The sequence below is a fragment of the Solanum tuberosum genome, unplaced genomic scaffold (genome assembly GCF_000226075.1).
Source record: "Solanum tuberosum cultivar DM 1-3 516 R44 unplaced genomic scaffold, SolTub_3.0 scf00697, whole genome shotgun sequence".
Taxonomy (NCBI): domain Eukaryota; kingdom Viridiplantae; phylum Streptophyta; class Magnoliopsida; order Solanales; family Solanaceae; genus Solanum; species Solanum tuberosum.
The window spans coordinates 136,117-147,635 of NW_006239670.1; the positions used below are offsets into that span (position 1 = coordinate 136,117).

General features: G+C 35.3%; 1 protein-coding gene and 1 non-coding gene across 6 annotated transcripts; both read right to left on the reverse strand.

Annotated features, from left to right (window-relative positions):
- Nucleotides 1-4: 4 nt before the first annotated feature.
- TRNAA-AGC (transfer RNA alanine (anticodon AGC)) lies at nt 5-77 on the reverse strand. The gene has a single exon. It is a non-coding gene; the product is annotated as a tRNA-Ala (tRNA).
- A 667-nt stretch (nt 78-744) lies between these two features.
- LOC102605406 (uncharacterized) lies at nt 745-8,754 on the reverse strand. Of its 5 annotated transcripts, XM_006367286.2 has the most exons (9): nt 7,867-8,746; nt 7,060-7,223; nt 6,657-6,809; nt 6,372-6,589; nt 2,909-3,042; nt 2,674-2,821; nt 1,429-1,497; nt 1,244-1,345; nt 745-1,199 (listed from the first exon to the last, which is right to left on the reverse strand). In XM_006367286.2, exons 1-8 carry the CDS (start codon nt 8,436-8,438, stop codon nt 1,250-1,252), a joined length of 1,554 nt encoding a protein of 517 aa, XP_006367348.1. In that variant the 5' UTR covers nt 8,439-8,746; the 3' UTR covers nt 745-1,199; nt 1,244-1,249. The 5 variants fall into 5 exon arrangements, 4 of the variants coding, with proteins under 4 accessions (XP_006367348.1, XP_006367347.1, XP_006367349.1 ...); XM_006367285.2 differs by having other exon boundaries at nt 745-1,345; nt 7,867-8,739; XR_001472472.1 differs by lacking the exon at nt 745-1,199 and having other exon boundaries at nt 1,268-1,345; nt 1,717-2,821; nt 7,867-8,753.
- Nucleotides 8,755-11,519: the final 2,765 nt, after the last annotated feature.

Below are 11,519 nucleotides of genomic sequence, written 5' to 3' on the forward strand. Positions count from 1 at the left end.
AATTTGGAGATGCGGGGTATCGATCCCCGTACCTCTCGCATGCTAAGCGAGCGCTCTACCATCTGAGCTACATCCCCTAGTTGATATATGTTGTTGAGATTGCTTAATTTGACAGTAATTTTTACTAATGGCATTTCTTCTTTTTTTCTTGATGGTTGCGATTTCATCCAACGTATGAGGTTACATTGGATAAGTTATTGTTGATGGTTGCAATTACATTTTACCAGCATTGTTGTCTTCACGAAACGTGGTGGCGCATTAAAATTTTGAAACTGTTGGAATATATTACAATATGACATATGATTTCCTCACGTATAACACATAATCTGAATTTGTTTATCCTAGATGCACGGTACTATCTTAAGTCTCCATATAATTTCTTCAAAACAACCTTGTCAATTAGTCAACTCCGCCTAGGTAGGTTTGCTAACATTACTATCTAACCGATTTCATGATTGACATGGTTTATATGAATGAATTTATATAGAACAACATGTTTAGTGAGGATTCATGTTCCAACCCCAATTGATTTGGAACAAATGTGTTGTTATTGTAACCTCATATCCACCAACAATATAAATGAATTATACACTATCAATTCAACTTTACATAATTACATGTTATAGATGATTTACTTGATTTTAAGATTATGAATCTCACATTTCATGAAGGATTATTTGTAAATGTCATTTTGGTAACAAGGGACACTTAATATTAGCTCAGAACTCCAATCTTCCATAAGTGTAATGAAAACCAAAATTGTGAATAAACAAGAACGAAAACCTGGAAAAGAGAGGACGACGAAAAAGAACAATGTAGTCATGACCCTTCAATTAGGAAAGGAGAGAGCTTTGGCAAGAACTCCTTCAAGAGTTATTAACATGTAAACAAACCAACTGAATACTTAGAAAGACCAAAAGTACCAAAGAATTTCAACTTTCTTTTACTAAAACGATGATCGAGTTTTAACTCAGACATCTTTGCATCGCCAGGTAACGAACCTGTATTGGATAGTAGTCAAAGAGTGGTGAGGAAAGGACTACAAAATGTTGCATGGAACCCAAGACTAAATGACCAAATAATTGTCAAGAAGCATCAACCATCACCGCTTGGTAGAGCTTCCAACAGAGTAAAACTTTAAGTCCCTTAACCACAGAGAATCTGTTGATCTTCAAATTACGAAGTAACTTTGCAGGGACATGCTCTTATGTAACAATGAACAATGAAGTAACTTTGCAGGGACATGCTCTTATGTAACAATGAAAAGATTGTTTTCGTGTCCATCATTGTGAACAATAGGCCTCAAAGGATCAATCTTCCATATGCCATCAACAACAAACTTGATCTGCATGAAAATAAATGAGAGGCTTGGTACATCACAGGATAACACAGTATGATATCAAATTCATTGCAATCAGTAAAACCTACCTCATGTCTGCCTGGATACAGCTTTAGGCTTAGAGAGAAAACACCCGTGCTCGATTTATCCATCATTCTCTGCATTTCAATGCATCGTGTCATGCTGCTAGTCAAAGTCAAGAAACTCCTTGAAATCAACATCACAAAGGTCGTACAAGACCTTTAGGGAAAGGGGAAACAGAGATGTGCAGTTTTCATTATTAAAAGACCACTGAGACATCATTCTTCAAGACATTTGATGCTTTAGGAACAACCTTAGTAAAATCGACTTGATGGTACAGAAAACTGGTTCCTCACCTAATTTCCAAGTGACTTTCTGGAAAACAAAGGTAAAACACTTTGTACGCCATCCTAATAAAGTTCTGAGCAAGGATTGAAGAAGTGCACCTTGACTATGAAGTCTCCATGTCACTAACGCTCTGTATCTGATATGGATTAGTAAGTTGAGAAAATCCTGAGTTTTGCTATCTGTCGTTTCATTTATGTCATAATTTGTGTGGAACGAAATTTAAGAATGTAAGAAAGACTTTTGAAACTTGTGATCTTAAATAAAGGTCTATATAAGATATCAAAGCTACCCCTTAAATTTTGTGGTCTTAAATATACCATGTTATTCCTATGAGGGAATATTATTAAAGGTGAAATGGGAATGTTCGGAAAAAAAAAAAAAACTTACTAATTACAAAGAGGTGGCATTTTGAAATAAACCAAAAAAGAAAGTAAGACACATTGATTGAAACGGAGGGATTATATTCAAGTTCTAAATATTCTTTCGTTTTCTTAAAAAGTGATCAGATACTATTGTGATTAGATCCATAGCTCTTCTTGCAAACCCTTCTTGGATCCCCCACAAACAAAATAAAAGAGGAAATAAATTATTGTGAAGGCAATAAGCCATGTGATTTGCTCGAGTCGAGTCAGCAAAGCATATTGCACTGGATAATAATTGGGTGTACCCCCTAAAAAAGAATCTTTAACTTTCCTGCTGTAGCCAAACATGACTAGTTGTGAACTTCTCTCACATTGTCCACAAGAAAAGCTAGATGTTGACTCTATAGGTGACACTTCTAGACTAAACCAAGCAGAAGATGATGTCCTTACAGTAATCATTGGTAACACATCATCTTCATCTTAAACAACAAAAATAAGATTAAGTTGGTCTGGACGATCACATTAGACGAAACTATGCTTGACGTTTTGACAGTAAAGCGGTGTCTCCTATTTCCTATCATTGATTTGGAAGCAAGATGAAACCTGAGTTGTCCATCCATCAAAAGAACCTGCTAGAAGAACCTCTGAGGCGGAGTTAGTCCAAACAATCCGAGCAGTACGAAGAAGCTGTAAAGCTTTACTAGACCTATCAATCCTCTTCTGCTTCTCGTCTAACATCTTCTGCGCATCACTGAAAATGTATGGTAGGAAAACTCAGTTTTGGTTAAGATATCTAGTCTAAAGTATACATATTAAGATGAATGAGACATGACCAGACATCATTGCAAGTGTCATTTTCCCCTCAAGCACAGCCAGCTTTGCACGAATCAACCTCAATCTCTCCCGGCCATTCATGAATTCATTCTCTTGAAACTCCCATGCATCAGAATCACTTGGGGAGCTTCCAAAAACCTAAGGAAGAAGCCGTGAAGTTACATAACAATACTAGAACTATGCCATTAAACAATACTCCCTTTCTCCCAATGTTTCTTTCCTTTTTTGTCTATTTCAATAAGAATGACTACCTTTCTATATTAATTAACTTTAAACCACTCATTTTACCTTTAGTGAGATGATTTATAGTCACAAAAATATCTATGGTTTGTTTTAAGAACAAAAGTTTAAAAAAACGTTCTTTCTTTCTTAAACTATGTGCTAAGTCGAACACCCTAACATGAATTGGGACGATGGGAGTAAATAGTTAGCAGAACTTTGTTTCCAATTGAAATGCCTATATAGTAAATATCTAAGCATTTTCTCTTTTAGACATAATCATTGAAGAAAATATTTTTGTAAATAATTCCCTTAAGGCATAGATTTCGCAAGAGATTTTGGGTCGGTGGTAGCCAATTCGAGTTTCCCGAAGAAGGAAGAGCACTTGGTTACTTCCGTAGTACGGTTGCTAAGACTCAGACAGACTATTTTCTCCTTAGGAAGGGTGATTAAGGTTTCTCTAAAGACTGTAAGTTTATCCCAAGTAAGAATCTTATGACCCAACATACTCCTAGTGATGAATTTGGAGATCAAGAGGGAGAGGAGGAAGAGGGTTGGGGATAATCGATTACGGATCAAATGGGTTAGCTTGACTATAACAAGTGCCCTGGAGATGGGGGAGAAGTTGATGGTATGGGGTCTTGGGGGAATAGTGGGAATGTGGACAGTACGTGGGATAGGACTGCTTGTTGCATTAGGGAAGTTACAAGAGATGTGTTGGGGATCTCGAGAGGCTGATTTCGTGGACATCGAGTGGACTGGTAGTGCAATGGAGAAGTCCAAGGGAAAGTGGCGTATGTGAAATTGGTGGAGAGTAAAAGCACACAAATAGGAGAGGTGTAAGATGGCGAGGAAGGAAGCAAAGTAGCATTCAATGCAGCAAAAATGACAGCTTTTGAATGTTTGTATGTAGAATTAAAGGACAAGGGAGGGGATAAGAAGTTGTACAAGCTAGCCAAGAGGAAAGAAAGGAGGGCCCGTGACCTGAACCAAGTGAAGTGCATCAAGGATTAGACGGCAAAGTACTGGTGGAGGAGGCACTCATTAGAAGGAGATCAAAGTCATACTTTCATAGACTTTTGAACAAAGATGGAGATAGAGGCATTATGCTAGGAGATTTGGAGCACTCAGAGAGGCGTCGCAATTATGGGTATTGTAGGCGTATAAAGGTTAAGGAGGTTAATGGTGTTAGTCCTAGGATGAGTAGAGGTAGAGCGACCAGGCCAAATGAGGTCCCGGTGAAATTTTGGAAGACTGCAAGCAGGAAAGGCATGGAGTGGCTGAATGAGTTATTTAATGTCGTTTTCAAGACGATGAAGATGTCCAAAGAATGGACATGGAGTACAATGATTTTGTTGTATAAGAACAAGGGTCACATTGAGAATTGCAATTACTATAGGGGTATTTAGTTGTTAAGCCACACTATGAAGGTCTTGGAGAGGGTGGTGGAGTTGAGGGTAAGGAGGGCGCGGCTATTTCTGAGAATCAGTTTGGATTCATGCTGGAGCGCTCAACTACAGAAGTCATTTATCTCGTAAGAAGACTGGTGCAGTAGTATAAGAAAAGGAAGTAGGACTTACACATAGTGTTCATCGACTATGTGAAGGTGTACGAAAAGTCCAAAGGGAGGTCCTATGGGATTGCTCAGAGGCTATAGGTGTACATCTGGTGTACACTTGGGCAATGTATGATGGAGTCAAGACGTGGGTAAGGACTATGGAAGGGAACTCAAAGCATGTTCCAGTTTTGATAGGGTTGCACCAGGGATCAACCCTTAGCCCGTTTTATTTACCTTGGTGATGGATACAATAACATGACAAATTCTAGGTGAGGTGTCATGGTATATGTTATTTTCGGATGACATAGTTCTGATATGTGGTGAAGCTAACGTTAAGTTAGAGGTTTGGAGACAAACCCTGGAATCTAAAAGGTCCAGGTTGAGTAGGACCAAGATAGACTACTTGGAGTGCAAGTTCGGTGATGTACAACATGAGGCAAACATGAAAGTGAGGCTTGAAACACTAGCAAGAGAGGAAATTTCAAGTATCTTGCGCCTATTATCTAAAGAAATGGAGAGATTGACAAGGATGTCACTCACCATATTGGTGCAGGGTGGATAAAGTGGAGGCTCTACTTTGTAGTTTCGTGTGATAAGAACGTACCATCAAAACTTAAAGGCACGTTCTACAGAGTGGTGGTTAGACCAACTATGTTGTATGGCGAGAAGTGTTGACCAGTCAAGAACTCTCACGTTCAGAAAATAGAAGTTGCGAAAATAGGGATGGTGGGATGGATGTGTGCGCATAGTAGGAGACATAGAATTAGAAATGAAGATATCTAGGACAAGGTGGGAGTGACTTCAGCGAAGAAAAATGTGGGAAGCTAGGCTAAGATGGTTCGGGCATGTGAAAGAAGAGATGCACGGATGCCCATGCCCCAGTGTGAAGTGTGAGAGGTAGGCTCTAGATGGTTTCAAGAGAGACAGGGATAGACCAAAAAAGTATGGGGTGAGGTGATTAGATGGGACATAGCGCAGTTTCAGCTTACCTAGGACATGCCCTTATAAGAGGGTGGGGAGGACTCAAATTAGGGTAGTAGGTTAGTAGATAGCAGTGTGGTGTCTTGTTGTCCATTCATATTAGTAGTCATATTGCTCCTGTAGTTTTCTCCAATTTTTGTTATTATTTGTATCATCCTTGTACCTCGATTATCATATTGTTTTGTTATGTTATTATTTGTTGATTCTTGTACTTCCATTACTTCTTTTTCTAGACTGCTTTGAACTATTTTTCCTTGAGTCGAGGGTCTATCAGTAACAGCATCCTACCTTTTAGGTAGGGGTAAGGTCTGCATAAACTCTATCCTCCCTAAAGCCCACTTTGTAGGACTATACTGGGTAAGTTGTTGTTGTAATTTCCTTTAGGCCCTTTGTCCTTTTCTCTTTTTTTATTTTTCCAGAATTGTGTTATTACCACATCAAAAGGTTTAAATTACTAGGAAGGGACACTTGTATGTACTTAATTATGTCTTAACACATCCTTTCACACATAGACCTAATTCATTTTCCTGAGTCAAGCATTTGGAAATACTTTTTGTTAATGGCAGGAAGTGAGACTTGAATCCAAGACCACTACCTGCTCTGGCTAAGATACCATGTTAAAGATTGTGAACCTCATATTGAAGGGGGATAGAGCAAGTTGGCTCAGACACCGCAGTTATCAAGAAAAACAAAAGATACAGATTAATACCTCCTTCGAACTGAACTCCTCACTCTTGGATTTCAATGAGCAGAGTGTCATAGATAGCTCAAGCTCTAAATGGTTAAGACGAATGCTCATCTCATTGTTGTTGCCATTTTTCGATCTTTGTAAGGCTTCAAATCTACTCTCAGTGATATTAACTGCATCATCTCCCGAAGCTTCGCTGGTACCTTCAATCCAACTTTTACCCAGAGCAACCTCAGCAGCTGTTCATAGCAGTAGTGAAGCAAGGTTACAATCTATAAACATAATTAGACACAAGAATGAGAATACCTTCAAAATCTATATCCTGAAGGCCTGCACGTTGTATGCTCCATTTTCTCCACCTGGCTGGGGAAACGCTGTGGTTAAGCTCCTCGTCACTTCGAATGTCTTTCATGGGGCTACCTTTACTCAGGCTATCATTTTTCCCTAGGTCAGTCCTGTCTTTTACAGTGTGACAGAAATGACATCTCATGATTAAGAATTAACTGCTTACAAACAAAATACTCAGGAATAAATATTTCTAGTTCAGAAACTTAGGAAAACAGTTTCAGATTCAAAGAAATATTAAAGATATCTAAGACATAGTACACAAAGGCTATAATGATTAAACAGCAAATCAATGCTGTAACTACTAGATTATTCAACCATTTTTTGATAACATGTCATCCTGCTTTCTGATTAAAAAATTTACCTGCATCAGTGGTTCCAAAGCTTCTATCATCTATGTTGTCCCTACTTGATGTATGAAAAGTATGTCCACGCTTTCCCAGATCAATACCAAGAGATGAGTTCCTCTCTTTTTCTAGTCGATTCAATATCCCTTCAATCCCGCTATCTTCCTCTGCTACAGTTTCTCTGTTGAGAAAGGAGAGGAAAGAAGATATCGATGAACGATTTTTCACACAACACCAAATATAACCCGCGATGAATAGCTAGGAGAGTAAATAGGTGGAGATAATCATTTAGAGACATGCTTCCTTGATTCTTATTTTAAGATTTTCGGTCATCGTGAGTATTATGTTTGTGTACTCTTGTCACTAATAGTACTGACTACTGAGCTACCAAGTTAGACTTTACTTCACTCTCTAATCCCATCTACATTTTTCTATTGAGTTGGCTAATTGTAACTATAAGCTACACCATTTATCAAGTCTCTGGTTCTATCCCTGTCAAACAAACAACCTCTAGAGCTAGGTGGAAAGGAAGCAAAGCTTTTATTTTTGTTTACATGTAGAAGGCAACTGTTAAAGCCAGTGCCTAATGACAAAGTTGAATCGAATAAAGAATCACATACATCAGATAAGATTTAGTAAAATTGCAACATGGCAGAACAAGCACAATTCTATATCCACAATATCAAACATAACATAAAAGTTAAGCATCATGTATCCAGAGTCTACTTGCCAACTAATCCGGATTCACGTAGGAAAGGTACATACCAAAAGCAAAGCAATAAAAATAACTAAAAGAAAGCATATTCCAGTGTAAGGAACCTCACATCAATCTACCAGAGGACGAAGCGGGCTGAGAAGAACTAGAATCTCCAGAACCAGTAAAATGAGCTTCATTCTCATGTAATAAATCACTCTCTTGACAACTCTTGACTCTATCATGGAACTCCTCAATGTCAAAATCCTTTTCCACAGTCTCAACCTCATTAACATTCACAGTGTTAGTGTCATCATCCTCAGAGTCCCAACCAAACGAAAACCATCCTCCTCTGTTCTTTATAGCTTCCACCAAATCCACTCTTCCAGCTTTTTCCAATTCTTTCCTTGTTGGAAAAACACTTGGGTTCTCAGATATCTCCATGAAAGCCAAAATCTCCTCTTCCAGCTCCATATCCCCTTCACTTCCCAACCCTTTCCTACACAAGCAATATGCACTATCCCCAACTCTTTTCTTGCTAAGCTTCTTAAAAACCTGAAAAGATCCCATATTTTTTCCCAATACAAGATTAAACATGGCAGCTTTTCTTCTGCAATGAAGTCTTTTTTGGGAATTTATGACGATTAGAGTGGGAATAGGTGAAAAACTCAAATGGGTCTGTATCAAAATGAGTGAAACCATCGTTCAGGCATTTCTTCAAACAGTTGGTGAACCTGAAGAAATAATTGTACTGTTGTGAAGTAATGATTGTCGTAATATTAAAAAAAGAAATGATAAACAAGAAGTAAGACTGGAGTCTTGCCTTTCCCTTCTATATTTGGAATATATAGCCATCTAGAAACCACAATTATCACAACAATACTAAAGACACTATCGCAATGACCAATCCCTGAGAATCATGGAATTTATACACTTAATTGGAAAGGACACGAGTGGAAAATGTAATACGGAAAATAAGGATGTTGTTAGTTGGGATCCATCGAACTATGGATATAAATTAAATATAAATAGGTCTTTTAACCATAACACAAAAATAGAGGGAGCAGGGGGTGTTTTGCGTGACACCAATGAGAATTGGATAGCTGGTTATAGTGCAAAAATTAATGTAAACTCGTCAACAAATGCTGAACTATCATCTCTATTACAGGTTCAACACTTGGAGATAGCAACTGACTAAATGGCCAGAAAAAATTGGCCAGAATTTGGCCAGATATGGACTTTTTTTAATTACAGGTTCAACACTTGGAGATAGCAACTGACTCACTCGAGGTAATTAACTTTCTTCAAAACGAAAGAGATACTCACACAAATATTTTAAATGAATGTAGGGATTTGATCCATAGAATGGAGAACCCCCAATCAGGCATGAGCCTCGAGGAAAGAATAAAGTGGCGGACCTACTAGTCAAAGAAGGCCAGAAGATGAAACCAGACAAGCTCTTTGAGGAATGGAGAGTTCCACCGTGGTTTGTTTGGAAGATATTAGAAGCAAAAAAAGTAAAAAGTTCTATTCCGCAAGCCTATAAACCTCAATGTAATTTGAATTGTAACCAAGTTATATGGCCTGATAACTCGTGTGCTAGCCATAATGCAGCCACCTCTGTTTGTATTGATACATAATACTAGTAATATAATATTTCCTCTTTTAACCAAAAAAAAAAAAAGACAATGCACTGGGATTCTGAGTTTACTTTAATGAATACTTTTAAGGGTCGTTTGGTTGAGTATATAAGAATAATGCAAAATATGGTGCATTAGTAATGCATGCATTAGTTATGCAAGCATTATTTCTTATATATTGTTTGGTTTGATGTATTAAAAATAACAAATCTTGCATAATTTCTATTAAAAAATATATGTTTACAAAAATACCCTTCACACTTTATTTATTTGTACACTTCCTTTGCAACAAAGTTCTTTGCTAAAACATCAAAAAAAAAATTCTTTGCTAAAACATCATTAACTCTTCATTCTTCTTTTTCTTTTTTTCAAAAATACTATTAAATAGCTATACTATTGAGTCAAAATATTTTTGTAAAAAATGGGCAATTTTTTTTTTTTTTGTCTACATTGAAAACAAAGCATTTAGATTGTCATCAAATACTAATAAAATATATGAAAGTAATGCAATCAACTCAAGAAAAAGATAGTAATTTACTTGTTCACATCTAATTATTACTAAATCAACTAAGATCAGATTCTTTTACAACAAAAAAATTCTACCTTCATTTTTTAATCATATTTTATGGATGATTTTATGTACTACTAATTAAGAAAAGCATAATGGATGTGAAAAAAGAATAAGTTTTGTTTTTTTGAGTTAATAAGTTGGGGTGAGGCAGTGGGCTGCTTAACATTTATCGTCACAATAGTAAAATTTTGATTAAATTATATTTAAATTAGATTTTTTTTAAAGATACTTAAGATGCCATAAAGTCTACTAAGACACCAATAAATTAAAAGACACTAAAAAACAAATCAACATAAAAATAAAAACCTATGACAACAAAGAAAATGAAAAGACTTTAAGGATAGTGTTGTAATTATTTAATCTAATGCAAGTGTTAAAATGCTATGCATTACTAATATCTAGAATTCCTTGATATTAGTAATACACAACTTAATACACAATAGAGTGTATAACTAATGCATGACATAAAAAAATGTATCAAACAAAATATTATTAATACACACATCTAATGCATGCATTATATCCCTAATACACTCTACTAAACGAACACCTATAGGCATCGAATGAGTATAAATGTATGATTCTCACACTTTCCCGTACATATATATATATATATATATATATATCCTACACTCCTTCCTCTACCCCTTCCCGAACTCAATTATGTACACAATGTGCCAATGCATACCTTTGAAAAATTATTTTTTTCGCTTAAAATAAATCTCTTTATTGAAGAAGATAATTTAATTTCACATTAATAATAACTACAAATGACTATCTTATCTACTTAAGATTATACTTAATTATTTTGCAATACAAATTTAGTAAAACATAGTAATTAAGCGTAGATTCAAAAAATTATAATTAAATTTTTCTTTAAATATAATCAACTAAATAGATTCTTCTATATAATGCATGTTTTTCAAGAGAAAAAATAATGTAATTTTGAAAGTTAGATATTTATTAAAAAAATAACTGACGAAAGACTTTTGTAACTTTTAATAACACGTTAATTTTTTATATTATAATCATTCCAAACAAGAATTAACATATATAGAAATTGGTAGAATTATTTCACTAATTTTAACAATGAATAAAAACTTAAAGTACTCATATAATACTAATTAAGAGGATGTTTCAAAAAGAATAAATAAAAGATCACTCAATACCTATTGATCAATTATAATACTTTAAAATTATAATACTTAAATTACAATATGTCTAATGTATGTAAATAAAGTATAGCATAATTAGTATATACATTTTTATAAAATTATTTTCATTTAATATAGAATTTTCTATCGAAGGAGACAATTAAAATTCATGTTAATAATAGACAAAAGTAGATTATTTTCCAATTAAAAATTATACTAACTACTCGGTAATACATAATTTAGTTGAATTAAGTATAATTTTCAAATTTACAATTGACTTTTCTTTAAATAAAATCAATGAATAAACTTATATAATTCTACCATGATTAATAAACATGTCATATAACGTGTGTGCTTTTCTTTTATGAAGAAAATAAGAATATAATTTTGAGAATTAGATGTTTTAAATATGAAAAAA

Excerpts from the sequence above, each read along its gene's own strand:
- LOC102605406 (XM_006367286.2), bottom strand. The coding sequence starts at position 8,438 with ATGGTTTCACTCATTTTGATACAGACCCATTTGAGTTTTTCACCTATT. Across the intron at positions 7,224-7,866 it reads TCGTCCTCTGGTAGATTGAT|AGAAACTGTAGCAGAGGAAG; the intron begins GTGAGGTTCCTT and ends CTTTCTCAACAG. Across the intron at positions 1,498-2,673 it reads TTGATGGATGGACAACTCAG|AGAATGATGGATAAATCGAG; the intron begins GTTTCATCTTGC and ends ATTGAAATGCAG.